A 20,820-nucleotide genomic window follows, 5' to 3' on the forward strand; every position below is an offset into this window, starting at 1 on the left:
CATTCCACTGAGGAGCAAATGAGACCTCAGCTAAGATGCCAAAACCTTGATTGACTGAGAATACAGATGGTGTTGGTATAGAAGACATGTCCAAAGAGCAAGAATCAAGTTGGTTTTTTAGAACTTGGGAACAAGTTCTGATGACAAAGTGATATGAGACTATGGCAGACATGTCCAAAGAAAATGAATGGGCTTACCTTAATGTTCCCTTCGCTCCCTGATCAAGTAAACATCAACCAGTTCTCGACTTCGTTGATGTTTAAGATTTAGAAGGAAGACGAGGCCGAGAGAGATTAATATGCGGATGATATGGAAATAGAAGAAGGTCAGACTTACTGAGTTGTGACCAGAAGGCAGTCAAATATCTGGTTCACAGTTGGAACAAGAGCATTGAAATAGTTGTAAGAGTACTTCTACAAGTGAATTCTACACATCTGCCGCATCCTGAGATCCCATGGCATGAAGTCTATTTTGCGACCACGGACTCAAGCACATTTAAGAGCTTTGGCATGGTGGTGGATGTGATCGTCGATGAAGGTCGAAATGAAGTAGTAGGAATGGTCATAGCCAGGTTGCATCCGAAGCACCAGCGGGGCATTTGCACCCTTGCAGGCATCCTCGAAGTTGTGGGGCAACAGCTGATCGTGAAGGAACTTGTCATCCTCTCCCTGTCCAGCAAAGCATAGTTTTCGGTCATTGGTCTAAGACATACAATATGACCGATGGCATAGTCTATAAGCTTCCGAGAATTTGTTATCAAGGTTTGAGATCACTATCTTCTAGATAGAATCATGTTCCAAGAGTTGACAGCAGTTGATTACTGGCAATTACATGTTCTAATTACATTAACGATCTGAACACATATTTACTGTAAACATATTAATCATGAATACCTGTACAACTCAATAGAAAAAGAAAAGCAACAATTGGTACAGATAGCAAACACTCAAAAACAATCAAAATACTATAAATACCTGGTCAATTAATATAGGAGTCGAAATTTTGCTGCACTTTTCAATTAACAAGGTGGCATCATATTCCTGAGAGGAATTAGAAAGGCGCTTAAAACCCGAAATCAGAAAAAGAAGGAATACACTGTTAACATTCTCAAAGTTATAAAATCAACCGAGGGGTCTATTGCAGGGATCTCACCTGCCAGTCAGATTTATCGCTGCCCAAATAGTTTGAAAAGGCCTTCTGGCCCCATGGGCAGTTTGTGGGATTGGTGATAGGTGCAAAAGCAGAAACTGCCTGAACAAAGTATCAAATAATGAGAATGATGAATGTTGAAAAATCAAATCAAGTATTCTACTTATTCTTGAGTTGAGTATCAAGTCCACAGAATACCTTATATTTTTCAAGGTTTTTCAAGTAAATGGTCAGCGCACCATGGCCACCCATTGAATGCCCAGAAATTGATGCCCTTGATGTATCAAGTTGTTCAAAATTTTCACTGAGGACTTTTGGTAGCTCCTTAACGACATAGTCATACATACGCCAATTTTTCCACTTCTCTTCCTTAGCATTTAGATAAAATCCAGCACCTAACAATGGAATGAAATATAAGGCACACAAAAATCGATAAATATACTTGTTTCAGAATGTTTGTGTAGTAATTGTTACTCGGTGAGAAATTGAGCAAATACTAAGCATTTCTCAATATCAACCCGTGTCTTACTGAAAGTTCAGTGTTCCAGTATACCAAGGAAGCATAAATTTTCCTTATTTATCAAACATATGATTGCAGTAAGTTCCAAAGTTTATGTCAGGATTTGAAGTTTCAACTGGTACCCACTGAGGTTGAAATGTATAAAAATTCAAGGAAATATTGCCCCCAAGGAGTTAAATAGATATCTTAACCAAGGTCCGCAATACCGTACCGTACCGTACCATACCAGAGTTTCGACCTGGGCTCGCTACAGTGTCTGCTACAGTGCTGCTACAGTGCCGGACCGGTAACAGGCGGTCCGCGTACCGGAAGCCTGTCGGACCGGTACGTACCACCCATACCGGGTGGTACAATCCGGTACTGCAGACCATGGTTAAAATATACAAAGGCAACAGTAAAGTGTGACAGTCGATGATAGATCAGAAGAAAAAATATATGAGAAAGTAGTAAATTCATTTATGTCTCGTAGAATAGTCAATGAATGATTGCATTTGTTAAAATTTTTTACAATTATAGGTAAAAGCAATTGCCTGAAAATAATAGAAAAACTTCAGAAAAGGTTTTAAACATATCCAAGGAAGACATATAATGTATGGGAAAGAAATCAAGTAAGTTAACTCGCATTGCAATTGTAACAAGAAGGATAGAATCACATTATAATTGCAAGGAGAGAGATGATGATCAAATATGACTTTATTGGAAACAATAAGCGAAGCTAATAACATTGCCCACAACAGAGCTCAACATGAAACATCCATGAAGCAAACAGTTAATGGTTGGAAAATCAGAAAGGATTGTTCCTTGCCATTGTAAATTTGTGATGTAATATTAAAAGAATCTCCTATAAATAAACAACAATTACTTATGAGCAAATGTATCATCTTTGCAAGTTTTTCTCAGTTTTACTGATACTAACATATTCATTGAATAGGCTAAAATTTCCATGTTTTATTAAATGAGAAAAAATGTTCAAACCTGTTCCAGCGTCCATACCAAATGAGGCTGAAATTTTGTTTTAAATGAGGCAGGTTCAACCTATGAAAGATAAGCACCTCAGCAATTATAAACCACAAACATCCACAGAAGAACAAAGAATCTGTATAATAATAAATTAAATCTTATAGTGGCAATAATCACTTCATATATGAATAAAATGATTTTTTCAACATGTCAAACTAGGCAAATGCTGTTTGAGGAAACTGTATATTGAACTGCAATCTGACACCATATGCTGGTGTAGTCTCTTTAAGATCCCTATGATATCCTTTTCACATATTGACTGCAAATATAAGAAATGCATTTCAGAAAATTGTTATATTTTATCTGCAACAGCTACTCCTCTTGGTTTCATACATGTAGCACATCACTTTTATCCCATCTCATGTCTTGTGCAGTATGATAATGAGAATCACACAACATGGGCTAATCTTTTAGTATACAGGTTAGTTCTAAGAAACAACCAAATTGGTGCAACAAATAAGTTCAAATATTTTATTATCCTAACTAGGTGGCCATCTAATAAATAGGAGGATACAGATGCCACCAGATGCATAATTTTACTTTAAAACTTGAAATAAATCATATGTTTGCAAAAGCTTGTGCTTTAAAGCAAAAGCAGTAAGGGACTAGCCTACCAATCAATTTCATAAATCCTTTCTTACCATGTACATCAATTAAGTTCACCACCAAGAATCCTAAAGCCATATTGTCCTCTCTCAATGGGCACAGAAATAGCTAGTGTATTAAAACATAAAAATAGTTTCTACCTTTTAACAGATTTATCTCCAAGTTTCTAACTCCTTTGTTATCATAAAAACAGTCTTGATTGCTGCAGTCCCAGCTTCATCCTGTGATCATTTATAAGGAAAATAAGTAATTTGAAGTTTGAACATGTATCTTATTGCTTGGCCCTCAAAATAAAAACACAAATCGTTTTACAGTATCATTGAGCATAATTAGCATACTTGGCTTGACTCTTTTCCGATCCAGAAGTGAATGTCATAAAGGTAGGTGCCACCTTTGCCAGTTGTCTGAAACAAGCAACTCACCACATAAAAAATATGAAACAGATAGCAGCAATCAAGGTGTAGAGTCGTCAAGCACATTTGTAGTTAGCCATTATGGATGATTCTTGAGAGATCAGAGCTAAAACAACTTCACTTCTGAAATACACCAAGTTTTCATTGTCGAGCAACATTTCAATTTATTTAAAAGATTACATTTTTATACACCATGTGAAGACATCTAATGCAGTTTTAAAAAGAGAGCTAAAATATCAAATAATTCCACGCTTCTGATTTAGCTTGAAAAATTGCCAAACAAAGTAGACGAGATGATGAATTAAACATAACAAAGAGAACAACTATTGACAAGACCTGATAGACCTACTCGCACATTAATTTGGAAAGGACAGGTCTCAACCAAATGGTTCTAAATGCTCAAGTTATTAGTAGTAAGCCCAACTAGTCATAGTAACCACAAGAAGAACCAACATCACTGAACCATTAGGGTGTTACAATCTTCCCAACTCAAGATATAATAACCTTGTCAATGCCCAACAAATTCATATCTAACACAGAATTCATTATTTTTCAAAATATACCATCTCGTAGCACAAAATAAGCCATCTCAATACATGGTGACCCACATGAAAAGGCTCAAGGAGTTGTGATACTAATGATCCAACAAACTATACCGACAATTACATAATCATACTTAATTTTAAATCCTTTTTTCCAGATGAACAATGCAATATGAGAAATAGGTCACATCCTTGTGACTGTCTCATAGTTAATCACCTTCACAATTGATAATGCATCCCAATTAATGGTCACAAAATAACCTTACAACCAAGAACCAGCATGTATCTCTTCAAAGATCATTATGATTAATTAAAGACTTCATTTTCCACCAAGAAATAACAACAATCCATCATCATATCCCAAACTAGTGAACTAACTTCCCAAATTGGTGCACCCTTCTACAGATTGGTGCACCCTGCTCCTGGTCAATTCAAAAAATTCAGCTAAAAAAAGCCTATATATATTGATATGAGCTTGGTCCTGGTTGGTAAACAGTATCTCAGTCAAAGAATGATTCCTATGGATTAGCACAAGGGAGGACTCTTTAGCTTTGAAAAGTAGTAGACAACTCAATCCCAGTTGGAATAAGAGTGGAGCAATCCTTACTCAAACTGTTACAGTCGATTCAGGCAAGGAGAACACTGATCAAGGCTCTTCACTCAAACCTAGTGGTAGTAGATTTAGACTTTATCTTTCTATTCTTATTGTATATAATTTCATCAATTTTCTTTGTAGCTATATTAGAATGTAGAGTCCTGATTTGAGTTTATTCGGTGTATAAATCAAATATGATTATAAAATAGGTTAGACAAATCCAGCCATGAGCCATATTTGAAGAGTCCCAGAGGACTCTATTTTCAATGTTGGTTGATGACAAAGTTTTCTCCCATACAACCTCTTAGTGAACATATATCAGAGGACGTAAACCAAGAGATCATGCTTGGTTGTTATTTTCCCTTTTATGCAACAAAGTTAATTTAGTTTGATGGTGATCTCTGTTTCTTCCTTCTTTTTCTTCGTTCTCCCCTTGGAGGCATATTCTCCTCTTTAAATTGGATAATTCCCAGATAGGAGAGTCATTTCCTATCAAAATCATGCCAATAAACCTATCCAAACAAAAAAACAAAAAAAAAAAGATAACAGAATTTTTTTGTTCGGTTGAAACTTAAAAATTTCTTTTTGAGATAAAATAATTTCCAAGTTAACAAATTAAAAAAAAAACTTAACAGTGCTCTATATTAAAAAATTATTTACAAATGTAATTAAAATATTAACACCGAATTGACTCTATTTTACGAACTAAAAATAATGATCTATGATAATATAAATTCTTTAGTTGAAAAGTTCAAATTAGCAGTCAGAAAATACGAGTGAATTTTGTATAAGTTCTAGAAACCGTAACTTGTACATGTGAAGAACAAAGCAACAGTTCTCAGGCAAAGAAAGAAAAATAATGAGAAGATAACAAAAATTACCTGTAAAATTATGTATGAATCTCCAGAGTAGAATTTACCATAATCAGACTTTGGTATAGGCACTGGTTGAAAGTTCTCAATACGCCATATTTCTGTTCCTCTATGCTATGTGGTGTTAAGTAAATGCTCACATTAAAAAAACAAAAGATACTACAAAGAAAAACAATTTGAAGAGTAAAAGAACAGCTAAAAAATTTGGGCAACCAATAGTGACAATAACTTGCCCACATGGTGCATTTTATAACATTTCTTATAAGGATACACTTTGTGTCCAACTCCCTGAAACGCAGGATCAACATATTTTGTAGAACTAGACATTGTATGCTGAAAGATTTTATACTACGACAATGGAACAAGACGTCTTCACAATTTCAGAATGTGCTCAGAACACTGAATAATTGAAAAAAGCTGCACTCAGCAGAAGAAAATAACATAATCAATAATCATCTAGAACTAATATGTACTGTGGCCAACTCATCTACAGGTTTTACCATAAAAATTAAACAACAGGTTGCTGGTCAACACAAGTCAGCTGTGCAGTAAGCGAATCATTAAACCACCAAATTATATAAAATAGCATTTCTATAACTTTTCTCAAGCAGGACGGATAAATGTACATGTGGGAACACGATATTTTTTTCTTACAACACACATGAGAAACGTTAACGAAAGAAAAGCGAAAAGTGTCTTCCATGATTCATCATCATCGTCTTCATCTCTTCTCCCACACGCAGTAGTCATTGCCAGAGGCAACGACGTGGAAGTTGGAAGGAACGAGATTCCCCACGTCGTATCTTGAGCCTAGCTTTGTCAATATCTTCCCATCGATCATTGCCATGTAGAGGTCAGCATCAGAGGCCAGAATGTTGAGAGCGCTACCCGAATGAATTCCATTTCGTGTTCTGGTTTCAGCCAACCGAGTTGTTATTTTGTGCTCCTCTCAGATGTTGTTACATGCACGTTTCTCCTGTGCCTTTCCATGGTTTCATGATAAAATAATATATGCAGTCGAGTATCTTTGCTGACAACTCCTTTTCATCTTGTGATTTGTCCGCCCCAACCTATTGATTCTGAGATGAGTACTTTCTTTAGAGAAATAGAGAAGATTGACTGGGAAATTGGGTCTGAGACAAATTAAGTTGTGTATATACGATGAAGCATGAGTTGTAAGAGAGAGGTATAGATAAGATTCATAATGTTTGAGTTTTGGTGCAGTCAATAATGGAGAAATCGAACGTGATATTGAGATGCATTATTACTTTGATCATCGGCGTCGATGAGGAGGCCATATGCGAGGAGACATAAACCATGTTATTTAATCCCTCCCCTTTTTTCTCTCAAGTCAAACGATTAGTATATTGCATGGTGTCAATAAACCTTATGCATGCATGCATGGTTGAGTAGTAGTACGTACTTATGTAAAGCTTCCCTTTTGATTCGTTAACGAAGATTAGTGTTAGCTTATTCCAACAATACACTAACATCTCCTCTTAAAATAATTTCGAATATTGCCTTTTTTTTTTTTTTACAATTGGTATGATTAATCATAGTCTCTTCTTTTGAGTGTTAGAATTGAATGCATGCATCTGAAAGCCAAATTTCAAATGCATGCATGCATATTTACGTGACGTAAAGATATGAGTTATTTTTCTTTTGGTCGACACTAGAGATGATTTCAAATGCATGCATGCATGCTTCAGATTTATTCTTGACTCACATCTCGGCCACATCCGACGCCCGAGTCACGTCTCTGCTAGCCCCTTGCCCGAGCCGCTACAGCTCGGTCTCCGACTTGCAACTCGTCGTCCGTAACTCCGAGTTCTGGTTTCAGCCAACCGAGTTATCTTCTCCTTCAATCCCTAGTCGAACATGTGATCGTAGAACTGCACACACGAATATATAATCGTCAGGCTATAAAACTATTTGAATCGAATGTTAGGCAGAAGCATACTTACGATGGAAGGGCCTCCCGGATGCGTGAGTATATAAGCGTAGCCTTGCATGACCTTATCAGTAAGGAAAAGGCCACAACCTTTGCGTCGAACCGGTATCGTGGTTGTCGACGAAGGTGACAGCCTTCTCTGGCCACTACCGCATCATGATGGGCGCGGGCGCCTTCCCTTGGGGATCACGCATCCTCCACAATTTACCTTCCACGGCAACTTGTAGTATTCCCTTTGTAGTGAAATCGAAGGTCGTCGCTGGGCCTCCGACCTGCTGAACCCAATTAACCAGCCCTCGGCGGTTGCCGTTCTGATCGTATGCTGGCTTCCCATCGTTTCCGTAAGCTAATGAACTCCAGATCTCAGCCACCACGAAGTTTGGCTGTGTCTGTTCGACGTAGATCTTGGCGATGCTTGAGTAACCCTTGGCAAAGTTGAGCCTCCACCCGTCGAAGTCGATGTCAGTCTTGAGCCAGTTCAGCCAGTCCGTGAGCTCACGCTGGACCTGCGTGTTGAGGTGGTCGATGTTGGGAGCCGCCGCGAAGCCCTCGCCGGTGTCGAGGTTGCCGGTGCCGTCGGAGTACTGTGTGTCGTCCCTACAGATCATGTGTGGACACCAGTCCCAACAATACACTAACATCTCCTCTTAAAATAATTTCGAATAAATGCAAATTCTTCGCAATAATCAGAGTATTTCCTTTCTTTGGTTTACAATTAGTATAATTAATCATAGTCTCTTCTTTTGAGTGTTAGAATTGAATGCATGCATCTGAAAGCCAAATGAGTGTTAGAATTGAATGCATGCATCTGAAAGCCAAATTTCAAATGCATGCATCTGAAAGCCAAATTTCAAATGCATGCATCTCTACGTGACGTAAAGATATGAGTTATTTTTCTTTTGGTCGACACTAGATGATTTGTGGGCCAAAAATCCACAACTATTTGCATCACATAGTAACATTGATAAGATATGAATTTCTCCTAGTCATTTCTTGCTTTACAAATGATTCCTTTGGCTCTCGAGAAAAGAGGGAACCATTGGCCTCTAAATTAATAATTTGGACTACCAATTCAGGAAGGTCAGCCTTAACAAGCTAATTTTTTATGCTCTTAACTACAACATATCAAAATAGTCAGGTCAAAGTTGTGATTATTACTTGTAAGTGATGCATAAATATCATCAACAAAATAACAGCTGCAGATCGGTATACAGCTAGTGCTTCTTAGTACATGCTAGGATATAAAGATATAAAGCATGAAGTTGTACCACAATATTACTGGTAGCAAATAATTTTTATAAATACATCGCTAAAAGGAAAACAACAAATGATAAAATAACGAAGGTGTGGAACAGATCTTTCAGTCATTTGATGAGAAAAGCAATCCTGCTTCAAGTGAAAAAATTGAAAAGCTAAAAATAGCACAGCATTTTAACTATACAAGTATGTTATTCACCCTTCAATGAACTCGTACGAGGTTGCTGGCCCACTTGGATCAACTAAAACACTAAAACCATATCTCGGGGTTTCTAAAACACGGGGCTACGCTACATCGGTATGTGAAAAGCCTGGTTGATAAGCCCATCCCCAACCACTCCGCAAGAACGAAAGCGTTCCCACAATTATTCTAATATCAGCAAACAGCTAATCAGCCGAGTACTAATCGACGGCATGTTCAAGCTACGGCAATGTTTTCCTGGATACACTGCGTACCATCCAAGGGAAGTGTAAGATCCACACAGATCACAAATAACCCCGTGACGTGATCCGCCCACGCTACATCAGATGGAGGAGAAACCAACAACATACGAGAAACTAAAGTAAAACGAAGATCCGAGAATGGGAACGAGAAACAACCATAAAACCCTAGGTATCCGAAACAGAGGCAGATCAGAGAAAAATACCCATCTCTTCGGGCGTGGAGAAGTTCCTGCGGCCGGTGGGCTTGGCCTTGAACCTGCCTCTCCCCATGATCGACCGTGATCTGGCGCAAGCGATGAAGGATGGCTTCTCGGATTCTCTGGCGCTCGGTTGGCCGATCGGCGAAACCCTACTTACCTCGTCGCCCACACGCAACGACCCCTTCTCTCTCTTTCGCAAAGCTTTGATGGTTGCAATAACATAGTCAATGATCTACCTTTTTTCCCAGAAAGAAAATAAATCTCACCTTTTGGTATGATACAAGTAAAACTTCAACTATGACAGAAGAATGCGAGCAAATAGTACTTTCCCATTGAAGCCGCCTCTTGGCAGTTCCCCACATTGCCGTTGTCTTTAGGAATTTGAAGACCTTGCTATTTCAACCGATCAAGTTGCTAAAATGACAAGCAAAAGTCGCTATATAGTTCAGAAAGAGATTCAAATCTCTCCGGAGCCAAAAACCCTAAGAGAACTGTTTCCTAGGGTGCCGAATAATTGGTGTGAGATCAAATAAAACCATCCAGCGCTTCCTTCACTAATCGATCGATTTTGATCGCATGAATCGAAAACTTAACATAATTATAACAATGGACAACAAAAAAACCCTAGGCCGAGTCGGTCAACAAATCAAAGACAAGCCTTAATACGAAAAATGAATTACAGAGCTATTTAAGGTTTAAGAGAAGGCAACGTACCTCAACGTGCAAGGAGGACGAGCGGCCGGAGACCACAGGGGCGATCCCCAAAGCAAGGAGCAAGCGAGAGCAAGGGCTACGCTACGTCGGGGCTTCGGGGAAGTGGGTGTCTCCCCGTCTGGAGGATTATTTATATTGTGCGAACCGATTCGTGAGATCGGTCCGTTCAAACCGGAGCTCGGACGCATAGGTAGCCCAAATCTACTCGGATTTGGGCTCGTCAGAGACTGAGCTCGGTCTGTTCGAGTCGGTGCTCCGACCCAAAGGCAGCCCGAATCGACCGGTCTGGGATTTGGTGTCACCAGATCCTTTGGGTTCTCCTTTGGGTTCAACCGCGTCGAGTTGGTCAAATCGATCGAGCTATTTGTTTATGGTTGAACAGCGAGAGTTCTACATAATAAGGGTGTCACAAGTAGTTATTTTTGTTCTCTTCTATTTTAGCCTATCCAAAATCCGAGACGCAATGGGTGTAGGATATAAATTTATGGTATGCATGTAAGGAATAATGTCCGGAAGAAAATTCCTGGCACTGTGATACTTGTTTTTTTGATCCATCGTCAATTTAACTTGAGATAATTGATTTAACATAGTTTATATTTTGAGTATTATTGAATATGAAAGAGAGGGGTCGTTAAGTATCGAGAACCTACGTGAGAGAATAATTTTTCTGAAGGTGAAAAAGGACAAAAGATACCTCTGTCTCATATCTTATTCTTAGAAAAGATTGAAGTTTTGTTCAGAAAATTCTGTCCAACAACCAATATAGTACATATATGCAAACATCTAAATCTCATAAATATTTGTTTAGCTTGGTTTCAATTCCGAATGAGCCCACTAAAGAAAGATCCATAGACTTAAACGGTGAGGGTTACCAAAATCTTCATAAACTAAGGTTGTTTCAGAAGAGGGTCTGAATAATCCCTCAGCCATCAAAGATAACCAATATGCCGACTAATCCACGGTTTTTCCAGGAAAGAAGTATACGTCGACTAAAACGAAAGGTTTCCGAGATCTCATCGAAACGTAGATCATCCTTTCTGTATGATCGCCAAAAGAGGACCGATCGATCCATAGATCATCAAAGATCTCAATCCATAGATAACGATCCCTCGAATGAAACATGCATAGACAAGAGGGAGAGAGGTCAAGAAACCCTGCATCACAAGGGAAAACTACCGGACCTTATCGGGATCTTGTGGAAGTAGGGTTCCATCATAAAACAATCGTTCGCGATCAAAGAATCGGCAAAAGAGGAACGATAGAACCATAGATCGATCTAACGATCCTTCGAAAGAGAAATGATAAAGCTAGAAAACAACCGTTCGTCATTAAAGAATCGGGAAAAGAGGAACGATAGAACCATAGATGGATTTAATGATCCTTCGAAAGAGAAGTGATAGAGCTAGAAAATAACCATTCGCAATCAAAAACTCGGCGAAAGAGAAACGATAAAACCATGGATGATACTAACGATCCTTCTAAATAGAAATGAGAGAACTAAAGGATCAAGATAAAGATCAAGAAACCTATATCCGGCGTCATCTTCTTGTCCTCGTTCCGCTCTGCTCCGGCCGAAGGGGACAGAGGAGGAAGAGAAGGATGAAACGGAGAGAGAACAGACGGGTTGGTCGGTGCGCTTCCCCTACCATCTCGTTTATTTAAGTTGAACTTATCGCGGCCACGTCGACCTGGGACCATCATGAATCTTGACATTCATTTTTAGCCATCTGATCTGGTTCATGTTCACATGATCGTGTATAATATATATATATATATATATATATATATATATTCGAAAATGCACATCGTATAATTGATGTTCAAATCAATCTGACCAAATAAGAAATAGATTTAAATAAGAAATAGAGAGCAAAGATAAACTGATCTCAATTGTTCGAAGATGAAGAAATCCAATGAGTTTATGGCCTTTGTGTCCAATGTTGGGCAGGAAGCCCACAAATAGTGGGCTAGGACAGCCCACACCCCCTCTTAATCTAACCCTAATTAACATTAGGGGGTATGGTGGCTACGTTTTAGAGGCAGAAAAAGGTTATAAAAGGGCAGCAACTTGACATCCTTGCAGCAGCAAAGAGAAAAGAAAAAGGAAGAAAAACAAGAGAAAGAAAAGGAAGAAGACAAGGACAACACATAGAGACTATTCTCAATCATCATCTCAGGTTAGATCAAATCTACAGTAGACTCTTGCTGTGATTACTTGGGGAGGTTTTAGATATTGTGAGCAGTGACGTAATCCTTGTATCCCAGTTAATCTCTTGTGATTGCTGCTAGGGTTTAGAGCAAGAGATTGAGATCTGTATATTCATTATTCTCATAGTGGATTATCTCTAGTTTGCCCCGTGGTTTTTACCCTTCTAATTGAAGGGATTGTAGTGATTTAATTTTTGTATTTGAACATGGAGGCCAATAATATTTCTCGCATGATTAGTTTGAATGTAAATAATTGGATGATATGGAAACCAAAAATGGAAGATCTCTTGTATTGCAAAGATTTGTATGGACTTTTGTAGAGGGATAGTGCAAAACCTACAACTATGACAGATGATGAGTGGAAGAGGTTAGATCGAAAAACAACTGGGTTTATTCGACAATGGCTTGATGATAGTGTCTTTCACCATGTTTCTATTGAAATTTCTGCATATTCTCTTTGGAAAAAGTTGAAAAATCTCTATGAAAGAAAAACAGCGGGCAACAAAACTTTTTTGATCATGAAACTTATGAACCTAAAATATAGAGAGGGTGCTTCTATTGCTGAGCATTTGAATGAAATACAAAGTATTACTAACCAGTTATCTTCTATGAAAATGTCTCTTGATGATGAGTTGCAGGCATTGTTACTTCTCAGTTCATTACCAGAAAGTTGGGAGACACTAGTGGTTTCCCTTAGTAATTCTGCGCCAGATGGTATTGTTACTATAAGTCAAGTAACAAGCAGTTTGTTGAATAAGGAATTGAGAAGAAAGAGTTCAACAACATCTCAGAATGATTCACATGTACTTATCTCAGAGAACAGAAGAATGTCAAAGTCCAGAAACAGTTCACGTATGGGTAGGAGCAAGTCAAGATCAAGAAAAGATATTGTTTGTTATAACGGTAGTGAGATTGAGTGGGTGATCGACACAAGTGCTTCTTATCATGCTGTAAAGGTTTGGCTTCATTTCCAGGAAAATTAGGTATAAAAATCTTTTTTTTTTTAGCATTTTATATCAACCGTAAAGGTTTGGCTTCATTTCCAGGAAAAAAAAAATACTGTAATTTGTTGCTTAGATATAAGAACTTGCATGTTAAATAACATGGAAGGAGAAGCTAATCTTTATTTTGACTGTTGGAAGGCTGAAAGTGAAGAGAGCTGCCAGGATAAACATCCCTTGAGAAGGGAAAACAACGAAACCAATCGGTGCATGTTCTGTTACCAGCATCACCTTACAAGATATATAATGGCATCCATACACATAATATAAGCAAGAAAGAATTAATGAACAATGTAGATGTCTCCAACTAGTTGGGAACAAAAGTTGGGACTGTAAAATATGAAACATCCAATGATTCATACAAATAAAATCCCTCATTTAGCAGATACTCACAAAGATTGCTTGATGAAGCCCCAAATTGGTGAAGGCATCAAGATTCAAGGATTCAATTTAACTAAATCACACATTTCTAATAAGAGGGCAGATTTTGCAACAACAACAGCAAGGTTGCACCTTTGTAACAGGAGAGATCAAGATTCTGATCACAGAAATAATCTCTCTATATTTGGTGGTAAGACCATATTTAGTGGTAAGACTAGGCATGTTAACCTTATGATCCTTATCATGGCTGCATTGGCGTCGGCATCCTACACACGTACGTCCACACATCTCTAATGCAAACTTGAGGAAACAATCACATTAGATAAGAACAAAAACTGCAAATAAAGAAACAATCGCATTAAATAAGAACATCAACACCTAAATTTGTTCATGAAGCCCTAAATTTGTTTCTTTTCTTTGCCTTAAGAAAGAACACATCATGATATTGCGACACAGCTTGAATTTTTTAAACGAATCTAAATTTGTTGATGAAGCCCCAAATTTAATAGTGACACTCTGTAGCACAATTAAGTAGCAAATTGAGCGCATCAAGCTATTCAATTAATAATGTCATTTTAACCATCATGTTGTTATTCAATGAATAATGTCTTCATCGATCTCTCTATATCTTCGTAGTTCAAGTTTATAATCAATTTTCACTTAGGCTCTCATCAACTAGGATAATATAATCAATAAATAACATTTACTGGAGAGGTTTATTATGTAAATGACTAGTAAGTTTATCCATTATTAATATGAAAAGATAAGAACTTAATGAGAATCCTTAATGTAATCCTATATTAATAATAAATTCACTAGACACACTTTCTATAGTTCTAATACCAGTAGTTATATTATTATACATATCTTTAATAATATCAATATAATTAGTGAATATACCTTTCTTTTCTAAAACTTACCACAGTAAATCTCTAAGAACCCTATCACAGGCTTTCTATAAGTCAATAAAGCCCAATGTTCATCATACCGTAGCATATCATTCCATACGAGTAGTACATACCGGTCTGACAGGGGATCGATACGGGCAATATATCGGCATTTCCCTATGTACCATGTGTTGGTACACTCGATACAAGTTGGTATGGCTCGATATGTATTGTACTGATAACTAATCGATACATCGATACAGACTAGTAAGGCGAACCATGATAAAGCCCATATGCAAATTTTTTTTTTCTCTCTATACTTTTTCATTAATTGTTTTAATAAATAAATAGTTTTTATGTTTGATCTTTCGAGCATAAAATCAAATTGATTTTTAAAGATATTTCTTTTAAGTCTTATCATATTTTCGATAACTCTTTACTAAAATTTTATAATATAGCTCATGATTTTAATTTCTCTGTAAGCATATTGTTATTGTTGAAAAAAAAGGGTTCTGATGTCACATATGTTACTACCAAGTCTATAAGCATTTCATAGCCAAAAAAACTATCTACGGTGCTCCAAAGAAATAGATGGATTGAAGGTAAACATGATTCCATTTAATATCAAAATGAAACCATCTTTTTTCTAAAGCTAACAACAACACCCAAGATTTCACACTAAAATAGATTTACAAAGATGAGAAACGATATTTTTTTCTTACAACACAGATGAGAAACGTTAACGAAAGAGAAGCGAAAAGTCTCTTCCATGATTCATCATCATCGTCTTCATCTCTTCTCCCACATGCAGTAGTCATTGCCAGAGGCAACGATGTGGAAGTTGGAAGGAACGAGATTCCCCACGTCGTATCTCGAGCCTAGCTTTGTCAATATCTTCCCATCAATCATTGCCATGTAGAGGTCAGCATCAGAGGCCAGTTCTGATCGTATGCTGGCTTCCCATCGTTTCCGTAAGCTAATGAACTCCAGATCTCAGCCTCCACGAAGTTTGGCTGCGTCTGTTCGACGTAGATCTTGGCGATGCTTGAGGAGTAACCCTTGGCAAAGTCGAGCCTCCACTCGTCGAAGCCGATGTCAGTCTTGAGCCAGTTCAGCCAGTCCGTGAGCTCACGCTGGACCTGCGTGTTGAGGTGGTCGATGTCGGGAGCCGCCGCGAAGCCCTCGTCGGTGTTGAGGTTGCCGGTGCCGTCGGAGTATTGTGTGTCGTCCCTACAGATCATGTGTGGACCCCAATCGAGGCGGGCATCATCGGTTCCGCCTTCGAAGATGCACCATATGCCTCTCCCGTCTTGCTTGTCTGCGCAATGATGGTTGATGACGATGTCAGCCACGCATTTGACTCCCTTGTCGTGGAAAGCGCCGATCAACGCTTTCCAAGTATGGGAATCAGGATGAGTTGAAGGCGCTGATCGACGCTTTCCACGACAAGGTAGTCAAATGCGTGGCCGACATCGTCATCAACCATCGTTGCGCAGACAAGCAAGACGGGAGAGGCATATGGTGCACCTTCGAAGGCGGAACCGATGATGCCCGCCTCGATTGGGGTCCACACATGATCTGTAGGGTCGATGTCGGGAGCCGTCGCGAAGCCCTCGCCGGTGTTGAGGTTGCCGGTGCCGTCGGAGTACTGTGTGTCGTCCCTATAGATCATGTGTGGACCCCAATCGAGGCGGGCATCATCGGTTCCGCCTTCGAAGATGCACCATATGCCTCTCCCGTCTTGCTTGTCTGCGCAACGATGGTTGATGACGATGTCGGCCACGCATTTGACTCCCTTGTCGTGGAAAGCACCGAACAGCGTCTTCAACTCATCCTGATTCCCATACTTGGAAGCACCCAAGTCGTAGAGCCGGCCCGGCATGTAACCTGAGAGGAGAAGTGTCACAGAATAGTTTAGACCAAGGCCGACTCGATCAACATGTGAGAGTGATCACGACGGCAAATACGAATCACGGAACGACCTTGAACGCCGACAGAGTGCGAGGGCGGAGGCAGCCAGACATGGGTGACTCCAGCGTTGGCTATATCAGAGACTTTGTCTTTCAAGAAGTTATACCAGCCGCCTTGCTGCCTCCACGACTCCCAGTTGAAGCCCTGCAACGTATTCGTTTCTCTTACTGTAAACGCGATGAAGGACGAAGGAAAGAAATGGATCTGTTTATCTCTACCTGGAAGAGTATCTGGGACTGAGCCAAGTTCGGAACGACAAGAAACAGAAGCAGAAACATCCAAGGACCAAGTGATTTCACTTTCAGATCTGAAAAAAAAGAGGATGCAAACGAATTATAAACAGATATCTACATGAAAAGAAACAAATTAACAAGTCACCATACACCACAAAAACATATCAAACCCTAGACATCTCGGACAACTCAAGCACACGCAATGCATCTCTCAAACGAGAAACATCCTCGTATGATGATCTTTGATTGTTTCCCCAAACAAGCTAAATATTTCACAGAAAACCTAATTTAGGATAATGACACAAGTATGAAGACCAACTAATCGTTAAAAGTTGTGTTTAGATCCCCAAACAAGCTAAATATTTCACAGAAACCCTATTCACTGCCTCAGCCCCCCTAAAACGTTTAAAGTTGTGTTTAGATCCGACCCGACTTGCTAGCGAGTCTGTCTGTATACTCGACCCATAATTCTGCCAGTCAAATTAAACGGTTCGGATCATTTCATTCGATGGTTACGGATCGAGATCGACAGGCCCAGTAGACATGAGCTGATCCGCTCTTCTGTTTAGATCTAGCTAAATGCACAATTAAAAGAAACGCTCTTAACTATATCTCTTTTAAGCTTCTCCTCCTCTTTCTCGTTCTAGTCAACAACCACACCACCGACGTTCCACTTCCATACATTTGATGGGAACATCGAGTTCCTCCTACTCCTCGTTCGACTCAGTTCTTCGATGATTGCCTCCAAAACCAGCTTGGTTTCATGGGTCAACGGGCTGGGTGGCGCCCGTTCCCTCCACTTTGATGTGATTATTTTGTGCTCCTCTCAGATGTTGTTACATGCACGTTTCTCCTATCCATTTCCATGGTTTCATGACAAAATAATATGTGCAGTCGAGCATCATTGCTGACAACTCCTTTTCATCTTGACTGGGAAATTGGGTCTGAGACAAATTAAGTTGTGTATATACGATGAAGCATGAGTTGTAAGAGAGAGGTATAGATAAGATTCATAATGTTTGAGTGTTGGTGCAGTCAATAATGGAGAAATCGAACATGATATTGAGATGCATTATTACTTTGATCATTGGCGTCGATGAGGCCATCTGAGAGGAGACATAAACCATGTTATTTAATCCCTCCCCTTTTTTCTCTCAAGTCAAACGATTAGTATATTGCATGGTGTCAATCAACCTTATGCATGCATGCATGGTTGAGTAGTAGTACGTACTTACGGAAAGCTTCCCTTTTGATTCGTTAATGAAGATTATTAGTGTTAGCTTATTCCAACAATACACTAACATCTCCTCTTAAAATAATTTCGAATAAATGCAAATTCTTCGCAATAATCAGAGTATTTCCTTTTTTTTGGTTTACAATTGGTATGATTAATCATAGTCTCTTCTTTTGAGTGTTAGAATTGAATGCATGCATCTGAAAGTGAAAGTCAAATGAGTGTTAGAATTGAATGCATGCATCTGAAAGCCAAATTTCAAATGCATGCATGCATGCATCTCTACGTGACGTAAAGATATGAGTTATTTTTCTTTTGGTCGACACTAGAGATGATTTGTGGGCCAAAAATCCACAACTATTTGCATCACACAGTAACATTGATAAGATATGAATTGCTCGTAGTCATTTCTTGCTTTACAAATGATTCCACTCCATGTGCATCACATGCATATCCCAGTCCTCACCCGAGTCACTCCAGATCGATTCTCGACTGGCGACTCGCCGACCCAATCCTCGCCCAAGTCACTCCAGATCAATTACCGACTAATAACTCGCCGGTCAATTCCTTACCCGTGTCGCTTCAGATTTATTCATGACTCACATCTCGGCCACATCCGACGCCCGAGTCACATCTTTGCTAGCCCCTTGCCCGAGCCGCTCCAGCTCGGTCTCCGACTTGCAACTCGTCGTCCGTAACTCCGAGTCGCGCCAAACCAATTACACGACCTACGGCACGACGACCTCTCCTCGTTCGGCCTGATCGCTCGATCAGCAGTCTCGACCCTTCTCAAGGCGCGGGGCACTGCCCCTCTAGACCGCCCCACAACGAGCCGACCTCGGTCCCACTCGCAACACAATCGTAACATTCTGACCCAGACACGCTTCCCGGCCCTTTGAGGACCCCACGGCGCGCCTTGACGGAGGGAGGAAGAAGTGATAAGATATATTTTGCCCCCCGGACACGTCACAGGTATTTACCGGGACGGCACCATCCCCACACGCCAAGACAGAATCTGAATCGAGGCACTGTTTGGTGCGTCCATCACGCCAACCATGGACGCCAACCCGTGTACGATCGACCCCCTTGCAGCAGTATAAAAACCTCGGGCCGTCGTTTGCCATAAGAACCATACCTCTTCATGTGAGATCAAGCAATCACTCGTCGTTTTGGGTCAAAACCCACCCCTGGGTATGCTTTAGATGGCAAGCCAATCATCATCATTCAATCTTGAACAAAGGTTTTTCTCGGTAGAGATGAGGTTAATGGAACTTAGACAGTCACGATAGGATCCTGTTGGCACTGCTACAGTGGATTAACGTGAAACAGCAACAGGGTTCGTGGAGTTCAGATGAAGCATACCAGGGAAGGATCTCCGGAGACGGTCGGAGAAGGGGGATGAAGGCAAGAGCGCCGTCGCCATGGATCCTCTCTGTTCCTCCTCCTCAGAAGCTTCCTTGGCAGGCCGGCCGAACCCAACACAAGACGGCGAATGCGGTGCGGTAGGGCTCCTCAGGAAGCAAGAAATCGTTCCCTATTGAGCTGCGTGCGTGACATCAACTTGATTTGGGCGGATTCAGGAAGTCAGCTCCGCATGTGTGAAAGGCTTCCGAAGCGGCAAGGAAGCTGCAGAAGTGCGAGGCACGAGCCGCAGCCCGACGCCGTATCTATCGCAATTAAATGCACGGCGACATCCTACCCGACTCAATTCAACGCGAACCTTGGCGGTTAATTGCAAATGGTTCAACATAGATTTAACTGCTTCTTTAAAAAATTCTAATCATATACACGTCATCATTGGTACCCGAATTTGAACCAAGAAGGGGGAAGATAATTACACCAAAGTCGAAGAGATCAGAGAAGAAGAGGCCGTTCTTGGGGTGCTGCAGCCGCGGCTCCATGGCGGGGTGGCGAGGGGAGCGATGTCGGGGCGGAACCCTAGGCGTTCCTCCGTGAATTAAGAAGCGGCAGAGACGAGAGGAAAGGGCGGAAGTAGTGAAGGACGGGGAGAAAGGGCGGAGCGATGGGGGTCCGATTTGGTTAAATTAACGCCTTAAGTTTGAGCCGGGTTTGGTTCGGGCTGAGTAGCGGGATTTAATTGACCGGGTTCGACGTCATCAACAGAGGAGAAGACCGGTCCGGTTCACGACCACAAACCCCTGGACGCCAATGGGAAAGCTTCCTCCGGCATCATCATCAGGCAAATGGAGTTTCACATGGCACAGTGTTTCACTCTCTTAGTGCTGAGGCTGAGGCTGAGGCTGAGGCATCCTTCTCTCATGGCATCCCTTCGAAGTAATCATGTAGCTAATGCCACCCTACAGACTTAGCATGATCTCTCATTCCACTGAGGAGCAAATGAGACCTCAGCTAAGATGCCAAAACCTTGATTGACTGAGAATACAGATGGTGTTGGTATAGAAGACATGTCCAAAGAGCAAGAATCAAGTTGGTTTTTTAGAACTTGGGAACAAGTTCTGATGACAAAGTGATATGAGACTATGGCAGACATGTCCAAAGAAAATGAATGGGCTTACCTTAATGTTCCCTTCGCTCCCTGATCAAGTAAACATCAACCAGTTCTCGACTTCGTTGATGTTTAAGATTTAGAAGGAAGACGAG

The 20,820-nt window shown here is 40.2% G+C and overlaps 2 protein-coding genes and 1 pseudogene across 8 annotated transcripts; all 3 read right to left on the reverse strand.

The window, feature by feature from the left end:
• Positions 1-289: 289 nt before the first annotated feature.
• Positions 290-10,290, reverse strand: LOC135612235 (S-formylglutathione hydrolase-like). Of its 3 annotated transcripts, none has more exons than XM_065108267.1 (10): positions 9,573-10,290; positions 5,989-6,116; positions 5,727-5,831; positions 3,634-3,699; positions 3,436-3,516; positions 2,645-2,704; positions 1,348-1,544; positions 1,153-1,251; positions 975-1,040; positions 290-668 (listed from the first exon to the last, which is right to left on the reverse strand). In XM_065108267.1, exons 6-10 carry the CDS (start codon positions 2,658-2,660, stop codon positions 486-488), a joined length of 561 nt encoding a protein of 186 aa, XP_064964339.1. In that variant the 5' UTR covers positions 2,661-2,704; positions 3,436-3,516; positions 3,634-3,699; positions 5,727-5,831; positions 5,989-6,116; positions 9,573-10,290; the 3' UTR covers positions 290-485. The 3 variants fall into 3 exon arrangements, with proteins under 3 accessions (XP_064964339.1, XP_064964338.1, XP_064964340.1); XM_065108266.1 differs by having other exon boundaries at positions 5,989-6,134; XM_065108268.1 differs by lacking the exons at positions 5,727-5,831; positions 5,989-6,116.
• On the reverse strand, positions 6,291-11,911 carry LOC135612226 (alpha-amylase isozyme 3D-like; annotated as a pseudogene).
• A 3,502-nt stretch (positions 11,912-15,413) lies between these two features.
• LOC135612229 (alpha-amylase isozyme 3D-like) lies at positions 15,414-20,678 on the reverse strand. Of its 5 annotated transcripts, none has more exons than XM_065108257.1 (5): positions 20,037-20,678; positions 19,561-19,824; positions 16,950-17,038; positions 16,743-16,875; positions 15,414-16,647 (listed from the first exon to the last, which is right to left on the reverse strand). In XM_065108257.1, exons 2-5 carry the CDS (start codon positions 19,619-19,621, stop codon positions 16,145-16,147), a joined length of 786 nt encoding a protein of 261 aa, XP_064964329.1. In that variant the 5' UTR covers positions 19,622-19,824; positions 20,037-20,678; the 3' UTR covers positions 15,414-16,144. The 5 variants fall into 5 exon arrangements, with proteins under 5 accessions (XP_064964329.1, XP_064964328.1, XP_064964327.1 ...); XM_065108256.1 differs by having other exon boundaries at positions 19,561-19,893; XM_065108255.1 differs by having other exon boundaries at positions 19,561-19,918.
• Between the last annotated feature and the right edge of the window lie 142 nt (positions 20,679-20,820).

This window comes from Musa acuminata, chromosome BXJ2-5 (assembly GCF_036884655.1).
Source record: "Musa acuminata AAA Group cultivar baxijiao chromosome BXJ2-5, Cavendish_Baxijiao_AAA, whole genome shotgun sequence".
NCBI classification, from domain to species: Eukaryota; Viridiplantae; Streptophyta; class Magnoliopsida; order Zingiberales; family Musaceae; genus Musa; species Musa acuminata.